The 24,080-nt window shown below is 47.4% G+C and overlaps 1 protein-coding gene across 1 annotated transcript; it reads right to left on the bottom strand.

Moving 5' to 3' along the window:
- Window positions 1-301: 301 nt before the first annotated feature.
- ccdc9b (coiled-coil domain containing 9B) lies at window positions 302-24,080 on the bottom strand (the record flags this gene model as incomplete). Its single annotated transcript, XM_083632961.1, has 13 exons — window positions 302-328; window positions 745-830; window positions 918-1,536; window positions 1,646-1,679; window positions 4,833-4,929; window positions 5,073-5,123; window positions 5,260-5,309; window positions 8,121-8,299; window positions 16,134-16,283; window positions 17,798-17,938; window positions 18,077-18,184; window positions 18,318-18,425; window positions 24,069-24,080. 13 exons carry the CDS (start codon window positions 24,078-24,080, stop codon window positions 302-304), a joined length of 1,662 nt encoding a protein of 553 aa, XP_083489087.1.

Raw genomic sequence — 24,080 nt, 5'->3', positions numbered from 1 at the left:
CATAAAGTGCTTGGACGCAAAGTATTTGAGCAGGGAAAATGTTCAAAGACACTTCTCACCAATCCAAATGTAAGTTTTAGATGGCTGAAAAACAGCATTCTGACTTTCCCATGGGATAACTGTGTTCGACGAGTGGGACACAGCACAGCACAATTAAAACACAGCTTTATAGGTAAGCCATAAACAGGGCGTCTCAAATGAGTTACCGGAAGCAAAATATCCAACTACAAAAATCGAATCTATCTCACTGAATTTTGGTTTCAGTATTTCTTCCATATGACGCTCATCTTGAGCATGTCCTTCAGACAATCTTCCCATTCTCTCTTGCCTGCAAACACAACATTTTAACAGTTAGCCTTGCCTTTCTCTTGTACAATCCACATATGTAGGCATATGCAATTTCTCTTTCTCTGGACACAGCTAGGCTCACACTTTTTCTGTGTGTGCATGGCTTAAGTACACAGTGACACATGATCAACCTGTTCCAGCCGCTGATGAGATGAGCAGGCATTATGTCATGAAGCTATTTCTACTCCACTTCAACGCCACCAACAGGCCTGAGAGGGGACGAACATGCTCAAACCAAGATCACGTATTACACCGCTGTAATCAAGACTGTGCTTTCGCTATCAATCTGTCCCTCCATCCATCCATTGAACTCCTCATCCATTTTGCACTTGCATCTATCAATCCATTTAGCCATCCATTGATTCAGCCAGCCCTCTTCTTCTCTCTTCCACTGACCTTGTCAGTGCTGGTGCTGTGTGCTGGCTGTGTTTCTCCTGACTCCTCCAGGCTCAAGACAGAGAGGCTGGAGTCTATTAGCTCCTCTATGAAGGAAAACCAACATTAGTTCATTGACAAACCATCCGGATGCTCTGTCAAAGGCAGTCGGGGGCGCCAACCCTATAGCATACCTGTGTTTGTGTTGCTGATATTGCACTTGGCGAGCTCTGCAGGCTGGATAGAGATCTCCTGTAGAGGGGCACAGGTCTTCTCAGCAGGGGGAGAGCCGGGAGCAGCGGGGGCCACACCGGCTTTTTTAGTGCATGCGCTTTCAGAAGCGAGGGGGGCTTCAGAGGCCTGCTGCTGGGCAACAGGAGCAGATGGACCCCCCTGGTTCTGAAGGCTACCAACGTCCTCCATGGCACTTTCCTGCACCTCATGTTTGATTCTGCTAGGTGAGGAAGCTTTTAATGAGCTGGATCCTCTAGATTCGGAGGAGGCGGTGTCCCGAGAGCCCGCGCTGGGCCTCGCCTGAGCCCCCTGGATGAGTTCCTCTGAGAAGCGCACTTTCTTCTCCGAGCCTTGAGGGGACGAGGTCTCTGCCTTCCCCTGGGTGGGGGTGTCCTCTCCCGGAGCTGCAGCTGCCTCAGGAGGACCTGTGGATCCACCGCTCGGTTCCACCTCCACGGAGCCAGAACCGCTGACCCCTTCCTCAGGCTTACTCAGCGTGTCTGGGCTGGGATCACCTACCTCAGTGTCAGCCAAGGCATCAAGTTCCTCCAAGAAGTCTTCCAGTGTTGTCTCAGAAGTCTAGGAGATCAAATTTAACTCATGATAAATTTATGATTGAAAGGCAGGGGTGTTTTTTATATCCTCATGCATACTTGTTATTCATAACAAGGCAGTTTTGCCCTCTCACCTGTAAGTGCTCTCCTTCCTCATTTGCATCCCACCTGAAAAACAAAAGTATTTATATCAAAAGGCTTTCAATTACACTCAGACAGCAATAAGCGAACAGTAAAGAGAAGTATGGCACCTCCAGGCAACTTGTTTATTTGTTTATTAAAAGGATCCCTATTAGCTGCCGCCTAGATGACAGCTAGTCTTCCTGGGGACAAATACATATTACATAACACACAATAATTAAAATACAAAAACACAAAGGAAAAGAACAGAAGAAAGAATAAAAAGCAAAACTAAGCTAAGACAGACAATAGCATGGTCAGCTAGCCCTCTAGCTGGCCAATAGCCCAAATATTAATATATGGGCAGTACAACTCTCTATACTTTAAAAAACAAACAGAATGAAAAGTGATGTGACAAACATCATTGTGTGTGTGCATAGATGGAGCCCCGCAGAGCTCTCCAAGGTGTCCAAACTGTCTCTCTCCCCCCTCTCTCTCTCTCTCTCACTCACACACACACACACACACACACACACACACACACACACACACACACACACACACACACACACACACACACACACACACACACACACACACACGTGCATGACAGTTTTACTTTTTCATGTCGTTAGTAGTTCTTTCTGCCTTGTCGGCGTTACAAACTCTAAACAGCTATTATTGGTCTTTCTTCAATTAATCCAAGGTCTTTAAAAAGAGGTAGCAGGTAGACCTACAGAAACATTGTTCTTCTTTCCAATCTTTTTTAATTCCCTCATGCGCTTTCATTTGGTCACGTTGCAATAAGTTGACAAATAGATCACAGTCTATTAACAGAAAATGTGCGGTGGGATTCGTTTATGGACACTTCAAATCATAATTACAACGAATGATCCTTCCAAAAAGTTTGTTTTGAGGGCTCATAGGCTACCTCATTTGAAGCGTTTCTTTACTCCACCATGTAGACTATAGTAGAGAGAGTGCAGCAGGTGCAGTCAGCTTCAGACTCGCAGACTCGCCTTGTTTGTCTGACTGTGTGTACGTGTGCATCTGTGTGTGTGTGAGAGAGAGTTCACATCTAAAGGGGCGGCTTTAGCTCAGGAGGTAGAGCGGGTCGGCCAATGACGCAAGGGTTGGCGGTTCGATCCCCGCTCCCTCCCAGCTGCTGTCGTTGTGTCCTTGGGCAAGACACTTAACCCTCCTTGCCTGTATGATTGGTATGAATGTAGACATGAATGATGGTGGTCGGAAGGGCCGTTGAGCGCCGATGTGTGGCTGCCACGCTTTCGAACCACCGGTACGAATGGTGTGAACGAATAATGATTCTGTGAAGCGCTTTGAGCACTTGGAAAGGCGCTATATAAATCCAATCATTATTATTATTATTATTATAAAGGGTTGGTGTCACAGGGTGATATGTGATTGACATGTGCTTGTCAGGGACCCCCTTTGTTTACTTATAATATTGTAATTTACGTCTTTGCATCAGAGGGTCAAACAGGAAGTGGGAGTGGCTTATGAGTACTTGACGTGGTGTTTCAGGTGCGCGAGTCTCTCCCCCAGTGCTAATGTGAGCCAGCCACGTATCGCTCCTGTTCTCCAATTCTCTATTGATCCCTCCGTTTCCACGTGCATGGGTGTGACTGTGTGTGTGAGATATTATTTTATAACTAGCGTCCCCAATCTACTGAACGGGAGCTGCTGATGGCCAGCTCCATACCACCGAATGAGCTGTCCATGAAAGAGGCCGTATATAGCTGTCAACGCCCCGGCCTGCTAGAAGGTGAGCTGCTCCCATTCAGTTTGGGACTTCTTGTTTGATGTTTCTGTGCAAAGACGTTCTGTGTTGTTGTGGCAGGTTTGGATTGACTAGACACGAGCTTGATCCTATTTTGAGAGCCGGACTCTGTCACAGTTGGTCTGCGACTCTGCCTGTTTCACTTCTATAACTCTAAGTTGCAAAATAATGTTGCTTTGATACATTCTGAGCATGCCCCGCCCGCGCCCACGATATTTTTATATTTGCCAACCCAGACCACCTGCGGGGCGGGCCAGTCCGCGGGACCCAGCGGGCATCACTCCATCACTAGCCGGCACATAGAGAAAGAAAGCCACCACTTCTCCCCTGAAATGCCTCACTCAAACGTCTGTGATCTCATGGGTTTTGGAAATGATGTGAAAGCCGCCTCACCACCCTGACTGAGTCAAGACAGCACCTCCTTTCACACATGAGAAATGCTGGAGGGAAAAATTATGACTGCAGTGAGATGTGAATGAGGCCTTCTGGGTTATTTACTCAGCTGCCACAACTTCTAAATCAAGTTGCGTGACATTTGGGGGGATTTGTCGGAGCACAGTGCAAGAAAACAAACTGCCTTCCCAAATCCATTTTAAGCATTTCATTACTTACAGCAAGTTTTTCACAACAGTTAATTGAGAGTGTGGCAAGAGACATCTGGCACTCCAACGGTTGAATCAACTTTTAAATTGCATACTAGGTGCTGTCGTCTGCTATCATACTACGTCACGTCACGCCAGGCTGCTGCGTGTCTGCTATCAGTCTAGAACAGGGATGGGCAACTTTGATGATAGAGAGGGCCACACAAAAAATTCCTTGCTACCAGAGGGACAGATTGTGACCGTGCACTTCCACCAGTAGCCTACTGTAACACCATCACTCCCTATTATAGCTACTAATTTGATGAAAAGGACTGGTAATCAAAGTTTAGTATACCAACATTTATATTTTTCATATTAAAATGTAGTAATTCTTCCATTCAGATGACACCAGAAACTTTGCTCTAGCTCTAAAACAGCCCGCTACAGCAATTTGATGGGGTACATCACCCAAATATGTGATATTAATCAGATTAGTAATGTTGCATGTGCATCCTGGATATTGTTTGTTACAATAGCGTTAGCTCAAATGCTAACATTAAACAGTATGTGGATGGACAATGCTAACGCCATTAGCGCCATGTTTTGGGGTGGACAGTAAAATAAAAACACACACACACACACACACACACACACACACACACACACACACACACACACACACACACACACACACACACAAATATATTTTTGGAAATCGACCCAGGGGCCACAATGAGTGAGGTCGGGGGCCACATGCGGCCCGCGGGCCGCCAGTTGCCCACCCTTGGTCTAGAATGTTGATGATGCTGAGCTGGTACTGACCTCCTCGCCCTCCCAGTCAGACGGTCCTTGCCTTTTGCCTTACTGCTCACCACTGGCACATGTTTAGCCCCCTTGTCTTTGCCCCGCATCTCATGGCCTAGGGGAGAAAAATATTGGGAAAAAACGACATAGAGTTTTCTTACCTTTTGTGTAAGTGGTGATTTTAAGGCACTGACCTGACGGCCATATTCAATATTACTGTCCTGTAATAATGGATAAGTGCATAGCCTCGGCAGATACCTTGTGAGTCAGCATTTGACCCGGGGTGTCCTCTTCTCGCATTTCGTCCACCTGGAAATCAAAGAAGAAATGGGCAAATAAATAAGACTAAAGAAGACCCAAAGGCTGGTGAACAACATTTTCTCATGATTTGACATGTGAGGGCCTATTCTCCATATTCTCAGATGAGATGGCGTGGAACTCTCACCTCTGCTGGGGGTCCCCCGGTCTCTCTCAGGAAGGGACTTGTCTGAAAACCTGAAAGCAGAGGTTCAGTTTACACAGGAACACCCAATGCTCATGCAGTGTTTTCCATAAACGGGAGTGCCGGATGATGGTTTGGTGTTAACAATCCACATGGAAATTCTGTGGATGCTTGTCCATTGTTTAAGTGGTGATCCATGTGGCAGACGGACAATTTATCATCTCATTGTTTGCTTAGGTGACGTAACAATGTCCACCCATTTAAATACAGGCCCTTCTGACATGTGGATCATCCTTGTGTGTTTACTGGCAGGTCTAGAATGAGATGTTTTGCAGAACAAGAGTGGTTTTGCTGCTTAACTCACACTACATTTCTCACAACCATTGATAGCATCTAAATTGTTAAATCAAAAAGACATGTCCTCTTGTATTCTGACTCAAGGACCTTGTTTAAGCCTTGCCAAATAAGGCAAGGCATTCCATCCCTTGCTAAAAATAGCTGCTCTTCCCTTGTCTCTTTACATTTCGATGCTTCCTTTAAACAGCGCATGGATTCACTCTGCTACTTTGTCACTCTGGAAACTACAGCTGGGCTTGTTTGAAATCTAACAAGCACAAAAACAAGCAAACAAACAAACGGGCTGTATTTTCTCCTCCAGGCACTTTGGAGTGCAGCTGTGTGATTTAATTAAGCAATCAGACGGCAGAACATTAAGTACGCTGAACATGTTTATGGGATCATCTTAAAATTAGATCAAGCAATTCTCAAACTCAACAGATTGTTTATATGTAGGCCTAAATGAGAGCCTTCAGGCCTAAACCTTTATCATTATCCACGTATAATAAAATACTTTTTCCCCCCACAGCAACAACTGCTATTTCCAATGTATTGTTTCTCTTCCAATGCAACTCCGTTTCAGATTGAATTCTAAGAAACATACCTTTACTGTTCACCCTATGATGTAATTATTTGATGGGCCAATCATTACATTTTTATTGTAGTGCTGCAATGTTAGCAATGCCATGTGAATTGATCATCTCATGAGGTAGGGCATGGAGATACCTGATCTAAAATGGATTCTTCCACTGAATAATCTAAGTAGAAACAGTCAAAGCTATTTCTAAGGCCAGACTGCCTTGTTATCTGCATGAATAACAAACCCTCAAACAACAAACTGGCAGCAGAGCACATGGTTGGTTGATGAAGCAAGTGATTTAGCAACCAACCAAGGGGTTAGCTCCGTTCATAAAAATTGAAGCCAATGCGGAAGTGCCTTAAACCTGCATTCTTTTGAATGACCTGCAGGGCGACTCCACTGGCTGCAAAAAGAAGTGCCATTGTATGAAAGTCAATCGGAAAGTGATCCTACTTCTCACTTGATTTATGGCTTCAGTAAACACTTTCCTCATGAGTTTATGGTCTCAATCACTAGTTTCAAGTCTTATTCAATACAGCATGATTTTCATTTTGTAAATTGCGGTCCAATTTTTTGTAAACTAGATGATAAAACAGACTATGTTTTGGGGCGTGACTGAGGTCGCCGGTCCAGTGATCACGCAGCTTGCCAATCATGGACCAATAGCAGGACATGGTGTGGCTCTTTTCGTCCAAATAGAGTACCGCAATGATGACATATTTTTGTAGGCTTTATCCAGAAATCGCCGCCATTTGGTTCTTCAGTGGTAAAGTCTATGGGGTTTTAGAATGGGGATTTCACTTAAATGCATAAAATAAGGTCTGTGGTTAACAAAGGTTTATGGGAATGCAAATTTGGGTTAAGCATGATACTCTTCACAAACGTGAATAACGTTTTGAAGCGTTTTATAAAATCGCGTAAAAAAATAAACGCATTTACGTTCCAAAAGTCATACAAGTTATTCACGTTTGTGAAGATTATCATGCGGAAACCAAATTCGCGTTCCCATAAACTTTTGTTAACCACAGACCTTATTTTATGCATTTAAGCGAAACCCCCATGTTAAAACCCATAATCTTTTCCACTGAAGTATACTTCCTGACTCATTCCTGCTGCTCTCTATTTATGTCACTTTTGGCTCCCAATAACCAAGATAGAGACACTGCATGAAATAGGCCACGCCCATCACGGGGGAAAGCACTCCATTCACTCCCATACACCAGCGTCATTTTCCTTGAGTTAACCATAGCTAAAAGCTGTTGTGTGGTGGGCTGCGCATACAACAAATGTAAAAAATCTCCAATTAAAGTTTTTTTGTACTCCCGAGCAAAACAAGGAAGTCATTGAGAATTGGCGAGAAGAAAAATGTGGATCTAGCTGTCAAGGAAATAAGTTGGAGTGTTCATCTTCCGTATATATGAGCTTTGTGTGCAACACGTGACATAGGAGAACGCCAGGATTGGGGGGTGGAGTTTTTGTTTCCCCCCGTTTTGGGCGTGGTTTCTGAATGATGACGCGCTCCACAGTGTCTCTATGGCGATGGTGAAAATGCCAACATCGAGGCTTCAAAATGGGAGCCCAAAAACCAATGGCTGACGTCACGGTAGCTACGTCTACGCCAACAACCTGAGGTGGGATTGTTAGCAAAATGCGGTTATGTGGAAACTGCCTCATATTTATTAGTGACATAAATGTAGTGGTTAGAGGAGTGGACTTGAGAGCAGAACAACACCAATTTCAATTCCTGAACTGGAATAAGCTGGGTTGGGAAAAAGAAAGGAGTAACACTCTCCCTTCCTTCAACAACTACCTTCAATGTGCCCTTGAGCAAGGCATGTCATCCCCTACTGCTCAGAGTGAGTGTGAATGTGAAGCAGGGCATTGCTGGGGATGAGTAAGCATGCTCATGTGACGCCACTCAGGGAGGACGAGTGGTAAGAACTCCTACATGTTCTCGGTCTTGTCCATGTCCCACGCCCGCCTCCACTGGCCCTTGGCGTTCTTGTGGCGCGCTACCCTCTCCCTGTCAATCTGCTCGCGCTGCCGCTTCCACTGCAGATACTCATCTTGCTCCTCTTTCGACGTGGGAATGGTGAGGTCCGTGCTGGCCTGCTGGCTCTCAGACTCCTTTGGAGACACAAGACACAGGTCCTAATTCGTAAGACCTATGATAGGCTTCCTTAATACAGGCTTACATCTGCTGGTGTTTACCTTCACTAAACACCTACACCACTTGTGTCATATTATATTTGAAGCATCGCCCTATACCACTGACCTAAAAAATTTGGACAGAGCTATCCTATTGATTTTGGGCTCCCGTTTTGAGTTGAAGTGGTGGCCGTCGCCATCTTGATTTTTCGTCAGCAGAGTGGGAGAGAATGGGTTGAGTCCTTGTGCAGCTCACGTGAGATGGGGGTTTCCCAGAGCCGCAGCTCCGCCTGCTATTGGTCCGTGATCGGCAAACTGCGCGGTCACAGGACAGGCGACCTGTCAATCACCCCCTTTTCTATCGTCTATTTTACTCCAAACGGGTGAGTTATATAAACAGTTGTTATGAAAAGGTGAAATTAGCTACTGCATATAGACCAAACTCATGTTAAGGACCAGGCTGTAAAGACGCTTAATCACTGTTACAAAGTGCGGCATTTTAACATGGGGGTGAACGGGAACGACGGGACTTCTGAGCCCTGCCTCAAGTGGCCATTCGAGGAATTACAGCTTTCAGGGTTACTTCCTGGTCCTCGTGGGAAAACCCCATGCCATGCCCACTGCTCTATACACTAACGGGAGTCCATTCCAACAATATACCCTCGTTAACCACAGGTTAATATATATATATACTAGGGATCTCGCGCGCGCTCGATTCCTAGGCTCGCCCGTCCTGCAGCTCGCCAAGCTGGCGCTGCAGCTTACATTCGCAGCTCGGCCCGACGAGGCCGAGCCTAGGCATCGAGCGTGCGAGATGCCTAAAATGGAGTATGTGGGCTCTGTCCACTGTTTGTTTCAAGTTCTGTGTTCAGCCACAGTTATGCCGTTTTACGTGCGATCAGGCTGAACCTTTCAGGGGGTGTAAAGAGCACCCGTCAGGGTGACCTGATGGAACCAGATTTTTTAATTAGGGCAGATTAATTGCCACTAATTGCCCTAAGGCTGATTGCCCTATAGTTCAATGATGATGTCATCAGTAATGTCATCAGTGATGATGTCATCAGTGATGTCATACATTGTGACATCATTGTGACATCACTGATGATGTCATCAGTGACATACACACACACACACACACACACACACACACGAGAGAGACTGAGGGAGAGGGAGGAGAGGGAGAAAGAAAGGTGGAGAAGGACTGAGGGAGAGGGAGTGAGGGAGGGAGAGGGAGGAGAGAGAGAGAGAGAGGGGGAGAGACTGTGGGAGAGAGAGGGGGAGAGAGACTGAGGGAGAGAGAGAGGGAGACATTGCGCCTGCGCCAATAGGGCAGGCGAGGCCACGCAGCAGCCGAGCTGCGGGTGAGGCCGTGCAGCGGCCGAGCTGCGTATGCGAGCTGCAGGGCGGGCGAGCCTAGGAATCGAGCGCGCACAGCGCACAAGATGCCTAGTTACTGTAAACTGTAATCGTTGCCTCTGGATTTCAGTCACCCTCCGTTTGATAATAGAAACCATGTGGTTCATCTACAAAGACGGCTGTAAGGCAACGCAATCCAATTCTTTGAGAAGGTCCTCCAGGAAAAGTGCAGTACAATGTAAATGCAATTTCCTTTTCCTCCTTTCCCCTCTTCCCCTGTGTATTGATTATTGTGATAAAGCTGAACGAATTGCTTGCCTATAATATCAAAAGGGAGTTCAGATGGACGCTCTCTACCACATCAAAAGGGACAGAGGCTGCGTTCTCGTTACGAAAAGCCCGGGGATGTGCTGGCTGTACAAGGAGGGGGGACAGCCGGCTGCTGGCTAGAGAGAAATGAAAAATCTGTATGCTGCTCTGCATATCCTTTCTCACAGAAACTGTAACAAAAAACCCAGAGTAAAAACAAGAGAGAAAGCGAGGAGGAAAGTGCCTGTGAGAAACTAGGTTATGATAGGCCATGTTTTCCTCTCGGCTGTGGACCAATCAGAGCCAGGTAAACATATACTGGTGATCACAGCATCTGTGCTCATCCCTGTGTTTTCCATCTCTCTCGCCCGTCTCTTCCGGCCCTGGAGGACACGCGGCCACAAGGGGCCACAAGTCTCGCATGTTCCAACAGGCCATCTCCAGCCACCGCCCCTAATTAGCACCTTTTCAATTTATCGCCTCCACAGGGCTTCCCAGGGAGGCCGCCAGGGGCCCAGGCAGGGCACAGTGACTTTAGCACTGGCCGCTGCCGCGCGAGACAGCAGGCTCACCGGCTCTCATGTAGGTGGCATAACATCCGCTGTACCGCTCATTTGTACCACTCAAACCCGCCCGCTCTACCATTTGACAGCAGACTAAACAGTATTAAACTAAGTGACAATGTGATGAGCACGTCTTTACTCTGGACTGCTGAGCCGCTACTAGCCGTCCTCTAAGCCAGTGGTTCTCAATGTTGGGTCTGGGGACCACCAGGGGTCCTTGAGTGGCTTCCAGCGGGACCCCAGCAAATTGATGAATTAGTCAACTTTACCATTATTTCATTTATAAGAAGTTAGAGAATGTAGGAGAGTGACTATTTTCCTCATAGTTTCACTGTTATCTGTCTACCTATAATACAGATAGTCATAGAATTCTGGACAAAATCATATCTAACAATACAAACAGTATATATCTTACAAATCTTATTAAATGGGTGTCTGTGGCCCTAATGTGTAGTAAATTAGGGGTTCTTGATATGACAGGATGAGAATCACTGCTCTAGAAGCCGAGTTGTCCCTGAAAACGCCAGAAGACGTTTATATTTGTTAACCAAAACAGTTGAGAAAGCTTCCACCCCACGCCTTATGCAACACTGCCAAAAGCGAAGGCTGGGCGGTATCACCTTCAGTGACTGCAAAGCAAGGCGAGGTAACACAGAGAGGCATGAACAGCATCACTTGTCATGTGGCTTATTCTGCGGCGCCTTTGAAGCCTGTCCTCCCTGTCTCCCAGCCGGCCTGGTTACCCTGCGCTCTGAGCTGCTCCAGCTAACGCTCGTTGGCTTGTCCCCATCTGCCTCCTGCTGGCTGGCGGGAGGGAGGCAGATGGCAGTAGAAAGGGGCGTGTGCATGTATGTATTTCTCTTTTGTTTTCCCCTGAAATTTTTCTACTATTTTCTCTCCAATTGTACTTGGCCAATTCCCCCTGCTGTCCCGGTCGTTGCTTTACCCCCTCTGCCGATCTGGGGAGAGCTGTAGATTAGCACATTCTTCCTCTAATACATGTGTAGTTGCAAGCCGCTTCTTTTCACCTGACAGTGAAGAGTTTCACTGGCAGGACGTAGCATGTGGGAGGATCACGCTATTCCCCCAGTTCGCCTCCCACCCGGCCCGAACAGGCGCCCCGACGGACCAGAAGGGGCACTAGTGCAGTGACCAGGACTCATGCCCCACCTGCAGACACGGCCAATAGGCCTTCTTCACAGCGGCCGTTTTGTGTAAAAACGGCAAGGTAAACACAGGTGCAAGAAAAACATAAATGAGGGTTTCCCTCATTAATATTTTCCCTGGACCATTGTGTCTGTAGGAACGTTTGACCAACCCAGAGGGACCACTACCAGGAATTTAACCAGAAGGACCACTACCAGGAAGTGGTGGTAGGTGGTAGCTTTGACCTCTACACTACCCAGATGCCCTATGTATGTATTTCTCTGTGTGTATGTTTGTGTGCTCACATATCGCTGTTGTCACATGAAAACTTTGTGACTCCATTTTCTATGTTTGACTTCAGTGGAAGGATTACATGATGATGGATTGGGAAAAAGTCTAATACCGTTGGGATTATGAAACCCTTTCATAAAGCCGCTGGCTGAAGCAAAAACCACATTTCATAAATCTTGAAAACTGTCATACCTGGCAAAGATCCTCAGTATGCCTCTGCACTTGTCTAACCTCATCCTGAAACAGAGGAGAGGGAGAGGGAGAGAGAGAGAGAGAGAGAGAGAGAGAGAGAGAGAGGTTTAACATAACTGTAATGCGAGTGACAAAGCAATTACACATTAATTCTGGGGGCCATCACAGCTGCTGCCATTAACAGTAACAGCAAATCTAATATAGTCTAATAGTGGGATACCGACCACTGTCAATGGTACCGACTCATCCATGGAGAGACCTACACTGCCCCCAAGTGGACAAATGCTGCTATGGTCAGATTTGGTGTTGAGGCTTAATTTTCTGCAGTGCAATGGGGTCACTGCCGTGTAGTGCTATCTGGAGAACTGAGGGAGCGCACGGTGCACCTATATGAGGAACAACACCCCCACTATTTTACTAATGTAAAAACAAACCCTTGGAGAAAAGGTGTGGGAGCTCCGCTCCCCTGCCTGTGCTCCCACAGCACTACACCCCGGGCCGTCACAGACTGCAATTTCCAGGGGGAGATGCTGTAAGTGAGTTAATTCTGTGCCTTGGAAAATGAAATTGTCATCTCATTGCAGAGATAATCGTGCACATTTCATAGCTACAATTTCCTGTGTATTTCTGACTGCAAGGTTATAATGCTCCGGCGAACACAGCGCATGAGTCATGTTGCCATCAGCAGCAGCACTTTCCTGAACAGTGGGAGAAAGGCAGTGTAGAAAGTAGGCAGAGTGATTTAGTGCACCCACACCCCCACACACACTAACACACCCCCCCCCCCACACACACACACACACACACACACACACACACTAAAGAGGCCTCTGACTAGCTCAACCTTCCCTGGCACCTTGCCAGGCTGCTTCCTCTGGCAGCATAATGAGCCTATTGAGAGTGAAAAGGCAGTCGAATGTTAATTAGATCAAACCAGCCCTTTCACGATGGTGGGAATGGGGAAACAATGTGGCGGAGGAGAGCAGACTCCTCATGGCTTGGGGAGGAGAAATGGAGACTGGAAACAGATGGTGGGCAGCCAGTTGTCTCTCTCTCTCTCTCTCCCTTCCTTCATCCTCTCTCCTTCTCCACTCTTGAGACAGTCCTACTTCCACTCTACCTGGGACTCACTCTGCCATATAGCCACGCCCCTCTCCTATGAGTCATTATCCAGGATGTCCAGGAAGAACAATCCGTGTTGTTCATTGTCTCATTGATTGTATATGGTCTTCAAAACAGCCAATGCATAAAACAGGAGTCCACGAATCAATGGATGACATCACGGTGGCTACGTCCATATTTTTATACAATATATGGCAAACATCCTTTGCCAAAGAGATACATGACATTTCCCCCCTCCTTTCCTTGTGTCTTAATTAGCCAGAGTAGCTCTGCTCACACTGGCTCTGTAAACAGCGAGCACATGGGAAGCAGGATTCAGTATACAGACATGACTGGTGCACTGGAGCTGAGCGCTGGCCACTGTTCAAGTGCTGATTCAGTCCACATGATAAATAAAGGGGCCTGACCCAATGCAGGCAGGCCAGAAATAAAGACAAGGGAACAGCATGTTCAGCTGCAGATTTAGTGCACATTACCTCTGATGGGCCAGTGAGCAGCATTGGATACGTCAGGTGACACGCACACACATACACACACAGAGACCTAGAATATAGAATATACCTCAGTGCCAAAGTCACACCCTCTTCCGGGTTTGGCATACGGCCTAAGAGATTTAATTCCCATTCATTTTCCCACGTTTTGTAAAATGCTTACCATATAACATTTCACTCCGAAAAAGTTGGGAAATAGTTTTTTCTTTTTCCTCTTTTCCCGAGTGAAAGGAGAGACCATAGAACAGTCTCTCCTGATTGTAAATATAGCTGAATTGCTTGGTTTGACCAGTCAATTTTGAAGAAACGTCTATGGAAAAATGAATGGGAATGAAATCTCTTAGGTCGTATACAGAAGCAGGAAGAGGGCGTGACTTTGGCACTCTATACAAATGCTGACCGTCCCTTGCGTCCAGGCATCTCCCTTCTACCAGAGTGTGACAGTGTGTCTGTGTTCACGGTGGGTGAGGATCAGCTGTCTGTGCACCAGCGCCTTGATTGGACAGCTTGTGTGAGAGTGTGTGCCAGAGCCACAGCAGCTGTTCCAGAGTTTCTGCAGTAAAGTCAGACAGTTACTGTGGCATTTCACAGAGGGGGGTATGAGCATATGTGTGCCTCTGCCTATCTGTCTTAAACATGAGGTCTCAAAGAGAGACCCATTGGATTGTATTACTAAAATAATATTATTACTGACACAAACAAAGGGGTCAGCGAGACAAATCCTATTAGAGCATCTAGCTAGCTTTCATGGCCGGATAACAGGATGTTTCACACAACTAAAGGCATCTATACCTAGCCTGGTAAACCAGCCCGTCACGTGAACTCACATTTCATTTGGTTCTGCGTGACGGTCTGGCCCCGACGCCAGTGGGGGGGTTTAGCAGAAGCCGAAGAGTGGAAGAGCCAATCAGCGACCCCGCTGTGATTGACAGCGCAAGTTGGCCAATCAGGAACGCCACTAGCACTGCACTAACAAAACAGTAATGGCCGCCTCCTTGCCTGATCGTCTCGAGGAGTCATGTCAGCGTTTGTCTAGTTTAAACAGCCATGAAGTGCAGTTATTGCAGAAATAGACTCAATAACAACAATGAGTGGATTTGGGTTTGATTGGATCCGACGCTGATTGGCTGAAGGAGTCTGTCAAGGCAACTACGCCCGCTCATGCTCCCGCCCCTGCTAAACCCCCCCCATGGCGTCGGGGCCAGACCGTCACGCAGAACCAAATGAAATGTGAGTTCACGTGACGGGCTGGTTTACCAGGCTAATCTATACCCACAGGGTAACTTGATATTTCTTTCACTAAAAACATAGCTCTTAGGAGGAAGCCAAGGAACACAAACAACAGTAGAACCAGAATGGGATTCACGTAACTGTGGCTGGTACCAAGCTCTATGGGGCAGTTTAATCACAGGGGACCTATCATCATACATAAAATTGCCAAAGTGGTGTCTGTCTGTCTGTTCTCAATTTTGGTCACGTTTCTGGTCTCACTCATTGTGAGTACTGATCACCAGCAAAGGGGCTGGGAGAGTCTGGCTGGGGAAGGCTTTCACTGTGGACTAGAGGGGAAAAAGGCTGTTTACAGCCATCCACCGAACGTACCATGCAAGCTGGCTTCATTGCATAATACGCATCAATCGTTTTCAGCGTGTAGCAACGAGCTAGCGGATAGCGCTGCTGTTGTTATTGTTTCAAAGGCAGCGGCGCAGGCATTTGAGCTCGGCAGATTCGACAAGTACAGCAGCAGAGGCATGCTGGGGGCGTGGAAAGGAAATCCAAATATGGTCGCAGCCACTTTCCATCCGGCACCGACTGAAATGGTCAGCACCAATGGGAGAGCTAAGTCCACCATGCTGCTTCAACCCAGTCAGACTACTCTTTACCCGACAGCAGAAAGCACTGTGAAAAAGAGTGGAACACTAGTGTCAAACAAACATTAATATCTGAAGAACTACACATCGCATGGCTTATATTTTGACATTGTGAGTGAGAGCAGAAGTAGTTGAAGGGTTTGGTGTGTATGTATGTATGTTAGAGCTTTGACTAGCATTTTAGGCAAAGACTCCAGCCCCCAGTACAGCTCTGTTCCCAGCCCCACCCCACCAGTCAATCACAGCCGCGGGGTCCGCCTCCTGTCCACAGGCCATTGTGCTCCATCACAGGAGGGGTGTGGCCGGCCCACATGTCTGACATCTATGTAAAACACGGCGGAGCAGCGTCGGAGGATGGCCAAAAGAGGGGGGAGAGAGAGTGAGAGGATACAGACGAGAGCGAGCGAGCCTGCTGTTAAATGCTGAAGCGTATAAGCGCTAACAGCGTTATGTAAGAGTGTCTGGTTGAAACCTGTGCAGTTGCGTCTCTCTTGGCCATGTGCGTTGGCTGCTTCCCTCTCCCAGCTGACTCCACACGCCTTTCCTGTCCCTCATCAGTCGGGCTCTTCACCTCCGCAGGGCCTGGCGTCCTCTCGGTCCTCTCACTCACCACCCGCTTACCCTGGAGAGGCAATTATTTACATCAGTACAACATACTTACAGTAGGGTGTGCTGTAATATGAAAGCTGTGGGGGGGGGGGGGGGGGGGGGCTCTGTTATCTTTACAACCATCCACCACAAGTACCAAGCAGGCCTTTTTTATGTTCCAACACAGGGGTCAGCCAGTTACTTCCTATTGTGTTTACACTTCCTGTGACAGTACAGTACTAGTGACCAGGTAAAACAGACAGTGTTTTGAACAGGAAGTCATAACACAACTGGGTCAAGTGGGCGGGGCTACATAAGGTGAATTGCACACTCCAAATCTTCGTTAAAACTTGCCATTTTCAGCATGTAAGTTGCTAGCTAGCATTGTTGTTTCACAGCGGCGCAGGCATTAGAGAGCAGTAACACGCAGGGAGCAGAAAGGGATTTCCCTTCGCTCCGACTGAAATGGTCAGAGGCTGAGCTTATCCCCACAGCTTGTTTCCACTGAGTCAGACTAAGCACAACTAAACATTGACATATATATGTAAGTGAACCTGTTGAGTACCAGATATGCACTAATCTCAATAATAAAGCTTTGACTCTGGGAAAGTGTTTTCTAAATTATGAGGGTTTATCATTCTAGCATAGTGCCAAAGAAGATTCAGCAGTGGCCGATACATACAGGTCAGGTGAATTCTTCATACTGTATTATATCATAATAATCATATTCACTATTTTCAAATCATCCTAGCCTCTATTTTTGGCTGTGGGATGATTCATCTCAGCTGTACTTTGGTTGAATGTTTAATTAATTGCGGGGTCAGTTTTTATCTTTGCTCTAGCTGTAGTGTTGTTTTAAATGAGTAATGATCATAATAGGCAGCTTTTTTTGCAATAGCTTTTTTGGTAAATGTTTTGTTCATCATTTTCTTTGCTACAAACAAAACGACAGAGCATAGGTTCAGACAGAGCATAGGTTCAGGCAGAGCATGGGTTCAGACAGAGCATGGGTTCAGACAGAGCATGGGTTCAGACAGAGCATAGGTTCAGACAGAGCATGGGTTCAGACAGAGCATAGGTTCAGACAGAGCATAGGTTCAGACAGAGCATAGGTTCAGACAGAGCATGGGTTCAGACAGAGCATGGGTTCAGACAGAGCATAGGTTCAGACAGAGCATAGGTTCAGACAGAGCATGGGTTCAGACAGAGCATGGGTTCAGATAGAGCATGGGTTCAGACAGAGCATGGGTTCAGACAGAGAATAGGTTCAGACAGAGCATAGGTTCAGACAGAGCGTAGGTTCAGACAGAGCATGCATTCAGACAGAGCATAGGTTCAGACAGAGCATAGGTTCAGACAGAGCATAGGTTCAGACAGAGCGTAGGTTCAGACAGAGCGTAGGTTCAGACAGAGCATGCGTTCAGACAGAGCATAGGTTCAGACAGAGCGTAGGTTCAGACAGAGCATGAGTTCACACACTTTCCCTTGTAACTTGACATGAAAGTCAATATTGCATCATCCCAGCAGTGTTTGCTTTGTTTATTTGACCTTTTTTCCAGCCATGGTGACCGTTAGCTGCTTCCTGCGGCCTCGGCCCGGGCCCGGCTGGGGGCCGTCTCCCCCCATGTCAGGTCCCGCCTCCTGCTGACCCTTTCCACTGCACATCTTGGTCACCACCACACGGGTATCCTGCTCCACACCAAAGCAAATGACATGTATAAAACATTTTGACCGTTTCTTCATCCCAAATCCGAAATGCTAGCCTAGGTCTTGTACAAGATAAAACACAGTCCTCAAGTCAGACCACCTCACACCGTAGACACTCACACTGGTGGTGGACTTGCTGATAGTGATGGTGAGGTCGTCAGCTTTGCCCTTGCAGCTCTGCAATGGCATTCCTTCCTCCTCCGCCCTCTTCCTGTCCTCCTCCACCTCCTGAATGCCACCAAATGAATTCAACAGGAAACATTCAAGGTTCAAGATGTAATTTAATAGCCCCATACTTAATGACAGCCAGGCAGATTTGTGAGGGCAGAGGTTTCCTCTGCCTGCAAGCACTTGTCCTTACCTGGTACCTCTTCATGAGCACTTCATTCTTCCTGCGCAGAGCCTGGATCTTCTTGTCCAGCTCCACGTCCCTCTCCTGATCCCTCTTGGGCATCACGTCACTGGCGGTCTGGGAGGGAGGGGGGACACATAGGATTCAGACCATCAAGGCAACACCATGGCAACAACTGGCTCACTACAATAGCGTGAGCGTCACCTTTCTAAAGTAGGTCTGCAGTACGCTCTCTTTCTTCAGTGTCAAGCTGTAGCAGCCTTGTATTTTTACGCGAGCACAGATCTATTGCCACTTTAATCAGCCATAGAATGAGTAAGGCCTTCATAGAAAAGTCAACAAAGAAAAAATAATAATAGCTATAAATGCGGCCCCTTGTGAATAGAGGAAGTCACTTAAAGCAGGACTAAACCCCAAAACACTTTTTTCAGCTTTTAACCAATACAATATATATGGCTTTTGGGGTGGTATGTGAAGGATTGTGGTAAAGATCTCCACATTTGAGACCAATCTGTTACAATTACAAACTCCTATCATTTCAGCAGCATAAGTGCCCTCTATGGGTTCAAACCTGCTTTTTTTGTGCCCTCAAATGAATGGCCAATTTGGTACATCGTTACGTCACGGTGGTATTTGCCCGTGCCCCACTCATGTGAAAAATGTTTTTTTCCCCATGTGATTATTACTGTAGTTCACGTGGCGCGATCCCTTTAAGAGCAATGCATGATGTGTAATCGCCTACTGTGGCTAATGTTAGCGGCTAGCTAGTTATGTTACTGTACATGGCAGTAAAACACCACTGAATGACCAAATTGATATAACTTTTAACCACTGTTTCCATACGGATCACCAGCGTTAGTTTCTAGTTTATAACGTGGCTGGCTATATTTCTGACATTCTCTATCTATCTCTGATACACTGAAAATACTGGGAGGCGGGCCATAGCGTCTCTGTCGATGATTTGATTCGACAGTTCTGGGCACTGGCGTTGGCCAATCCTGGCGTGTTCCACCCCCAAATCGATTGTGTTCTGGCGCAAAGAGAGTGGGTTCCAGGACGAAACAGGCTCAAGCCAACTACGTTATCTTTAGAGCAGCGCAGTAAATACAATATTCCTGGAATGCGAGTTTAACTAACCAGTTACATGTCCTCTGCATTCTACAACAAATAAAGACATTACAATTTGTTTTATTTTGTATCTTACATACTTATTGGCCAAGTTATGAGGCTAAGGGAGTATATGCGGCCATCTTGCCTGCAGAGTTTTCAAATCAAGTAGAATACCATTCTGCCAGAAATCTGGGGGGTTTAGTCCTGCTTTAAACGTGTCCCTGTCTTTCCATAGCGCTGTGTATGTATGTAGGCTCAAGCTGCGATGACACACACAACACAGCAGTGTGACCTCCCAACAGATGGAGTGTTCATTACGCAGCTCAGTGAGAAGATATATGCAGAGCATCCTAAACATCTTGATGTGCTCAGCTCAGTGAGAAGGTATATGCAGAGCATCCTAAACATCCTGATGTGGTCAGCAGGGCGAGCCTCCCCACACGTTAAGAGGCCCCTCCCTGCAAGCTCCATGTGCTGTCATGGCACTGTAACGTGAGTGTGTGTGTGTGTGTGTTAACGCTTACTTTCACGAGAACCTCTCTTCAAAATTATCATATGGGGGCTGTCGACTTGAAGGTCACGCTAACTTCCAACACAACTATTGATAACAACAAGGCTTAGTGTATGTTTTAATACTTAACATGCTTTAGGGATTATAATAGGGAGCCACACCAACTCCAATCTAATCCTAAGCATGCTGCACGTATCACTGTCTACTCATCCGCTTTCTTGGAAATCAGTCGGCATTGCAATAAAATCACTACATCCTACTTTCCTTTTATAAAGTGATATATGTCAAACTCATAGGTCACGTGGCAGATCTTCCCTCATGCAAAATGCAACATCTCAAAGACACATATCCCATGACACAATGCTGAAAAAGACTCAGCTGTTTCCTCTTCAAAACTGCCCAACTGACACATTCAGTGTGTAGTGTGTGTAGCTCTTGATACTGACACATTCAGCATGTAGTGTGTGTAGCTCTTGACACTGACACATTCAGCGTGTAGTGTGTGTAGCTCTTGACACTGACACATTCAGTGTGTAGTGTGTGTAGCTCTTGACACTGACACATTCAGCGTGTAGTGTGTGTAGCTCTTGACACTGACACATTCAGCGTGTAGTGTGTGTAGCTCTTGACACTGACACATTCAGTGTGTAGTGTGTGTAGCTCTTGACACTGACACATTCAGCGTGTAGTGTGTGTAGCTCTTGGCACTGACACATTCAGCGTGTAGTGTGTGTAGCTCTTGGCACTGACACATTCAGCGTGTAGTGTGTGTAGCTCTTGACACTGACACATTCAGCGTGTAGTGTGTGTAGCTCTTGACACTGACACATTCAGCGTGTAGTGTGTGTAGCTCTTGACACTGACACATTCAGTGTGTAGTGTGTGTAGCTCTTGACACTGACACATTCAGTGTGTAGTGTGTGTAGCTCTTGACACTGACACATTCAGCATGTAGTGTGTGTAGCTCTTGGCACTGACACATTCAGCGTGTAGTGTGTGTAGCTCTTGGCACTGACACATTCAGCGTGTAGTGTGTGTAGCTCTTGACACTGACACATTCAGCGTGTAGTGTGTGTAGCTCTTGACACTGACACATTCAGCGTGTAGTGTGTGTAGCTCTTGACACTGACACATTCAGCGTGTAGTGTGTGTAGCTCTTGCTTTTGGAGGAACTGTGTCAACTCACATTAGCTGTCTGCACACGACACTAACAACAACAATGGGATTCAGGATCAGGATATCAGATTTCATCCTGCACACAAACAGGGGCAACCCTTAGGGATTGGACGATATGTTTATCTCACGATATGATATGATTCATGATATGGGTCTGGGGGGCGTGGAATAGCGTGAACCTCCCACCCGCTACGTCCTGCTGGTAAAATTCCTCGCTGTCAGGTGAAAAGAAGTGGCTGCCGACTGCACATCTTTCAGAGGGAGCATGTGCTATTTTTTTTTTACAATATGATTGCAATGGAGAACTTGGTTATGACAGCAAACTAAAATGGAGATAATATTGTGGTTAATCCCCCCCCCCCCACTGTACGATATGTATTATTGTCACATTTTGTATTGCGCTATATTGAATTTCAATACATTGTTTCATCCCTAGTAACCGGGCAATACAATGAAACAACAATCGCCAAAATCTCTTCCAAAAAGTTCTAAAAAGTGTTTCAACATGTTTTCAACATTGACACTCGCCATTGTTATTGACTGTTGAATAGAACTGCAGATGATATAATCATAATCATAAACTGAAGACTGCCATTTCAAGGACACTACTAGGCTGCACCAATTCTAGTCAGGGTCTTTCCAGCAACATTGAGGCCATTTACACCTGGCGTTAACATGCGTTTTCAGATTGTATTTTATCACTTCAGCCTGATTCCATTTACACCTGGCGTTAACATGCATTTTCTGCAATCTGATTGCAATCAGATTGCAGAAATGGTTGTCCTCTCAATCTGCATAAAGTTGCTGTATCCAGATTGAGAGGACACATTGCATTTACACTTGTGTTCAATGTGTACACAATGCATCCCTGACCACCTCCGGAGGTGGTTTGGCCAATTAGTTTGCAATCCTTCTTCAATGCGTTTTGGGCGTGTTTACACCTGTACTTTCAAGTGATAAAACACAATCTGATTGCAATCTGATCACAGAAAACGCATGTTAACGCCAGGTGTAAATGGCCTCATTGTGTCAAAAGCATAATTCAGATCAGTGTTCATTTGAGAGTCATGCCATTCACCTAGTTATTATAAACTACATGAACATGAAGGGATCAAAAACCTTTGGTAACAGGAGGGAGAGAGTGCCACTTTGTGAGTCAGATATCCCCCACTGTTGCCCCAGTGACGAGAAGAGAGTCCTCCCTGCTCCGTGTGATATTCCTAACACAGGAGGATGACTCACGGCTAGCAAAGAACACAGAGGCCATCACATTGGAGCTGCATGAGACTCTTCCATGCTTTTTAGTGCCTGAAAGAATGGCTGACACTTTCCTGCTGTGGAAATATGAGATCTTGTTGGACAGTTTGAGCCCATTAGATTTGTCAGTTTTACTATCGCCATCAACATCACTCTCAAAGAAACCAAACACTTATCCCCCAAACAACTATGACGTGAAGTAAGCCCAATATGGTGGAGGCTTAGGCTGTTGTCAGCACAATCCTAGAGAGAGAGAGAGATAAACAATCCACATCCAGAATCCAACTGTGTCTCAAACCTGTGTCAAAGCCTGCAAAGACACAGTCAGTAGGAGAAAAGTTGGGACGCACTCACAGAGCCGGCTCCTGGTTGTCAGGGTATCCAAACACAACACACCATGAGGACATAGCACCAGGAATAGGCGTGAGGGAGAGACACGCTGCCGACTCCCAATCTCAGCAAGGCCAATGGCGGCGCCTGAAGAACGCCGGCCTCCACTAGCCAGCAAAGCCCACTGTGTGTGTGTGTGAGTGTGAGTGTGTGTCTCTGATTGTGTGGTAGGGAGGCAGATCCGCACATAAACACACATAGTCACAAAACACAGAGACGCTGTGGGCTGCCAGTGGACAGCAACCAGTGCCCAGACTGGCAGGAGGGGGGGGGGGGGGGGGGGGGGGGGGGATTCTGCAGAGTGAAAGCTGCCATGGCTTTCTCCCTGCCCAGCGCTCCTGCCCCCTACAGGAGCTACTGCAGGTGAAAGAGCCAGCAGGGAGGTCTCCTGCCCCCTACAGGAGCTACTGCAGGGGAGAGAGCCAGCGGGGAGGTCTCCTGCCCCCTACAGGAGCTCCTGCAGGGGAGAGAGCCAGCGGGGAGGTCTCCTGCCCCCTACAGGAGCTGCTGCAGGGGAGAGAGCCAGCAGGGAGGTCTCCTGCCCCCTACAGGAGCTACTGCAGGGGAGAGAGCCAGCAGGGAGGTCTCCTGCCCCCTACAGGAGCTACTGCAGGGGAGAGAGCCAGCGGGGAGGTCTCCTGCCCCCTACAGGAGCTCCTGCAGGGGAGAGAGCCAGCGGGGAGGTCTCCTGCCCCCTACAGGAGCTCCTGCAGGGGAGAGAGCCAGCGGGGAGGTCTCCTGCCCCCTACAGGAGCTACTGCAGGTGAAAGAGCCAGCGGGGAGGTCTCCTGCCCCCTACAGGAGCTGCTGCAGCGGAGAGAGCCAGCAGGGAGGTCTCCTGCCCCCTACAGGAGCTACTGCAGGGGAGAGAGCCAGCAGGGAGCTCTCCTGCTCCCTACAGGAGCTCCTGCAGGGGAGAGAGTCAGCGGGGAGGTCTCCTGCCCCCTACAGGAGCTACTGCAGGGGAGAGAGCCAGCAGGGAGCTCTCCTGCTCCCTACAGGAGCTCCTGCAGGGGAGAGAGTCAGCGGGGAGGTCTCCTGCCCCCTACAGGAGCTACTGCAGGGGAGAGAGTCAGCAGGGAGGTCTCCTGCCCCCTACAGGAGCTACTGCAGGGGAGAGAGCCAGCGGGGAGGTGAAGAGACGTCGCAGCTGACTGAAATCGCTGCAATGAGCCACAGCCGTGGGGAGAGGACGCAGCAGAGAGAGGGAACCTAACACCAGACAGGCTGAGACGGAAAAAGAGAGCAAGCGAGAGCATGGAGGAGCGAGAGAGAGGGATGAGAGGAGAGGGAAGGAGAGGAGAGGAGGCACTCACGGGTCTTTCCAT

Source organism: Poromitra crassiceps (assembly GCF_964638095.1).
Source record: "Poromitra crassiceps genome assembly, chromosome: 3".
Classification (NCBI taxonomy): Eukaryota; Metazoa; Chordata; class Actinopteri; order Beryciformes; family Melamphaidae; genus Poromitra; species Poromitra crassiceps.
Note: the sequence above shows the minus strand (reverse complement) of the source record. Positions and strands in the feature narration are given on the sequence as shown.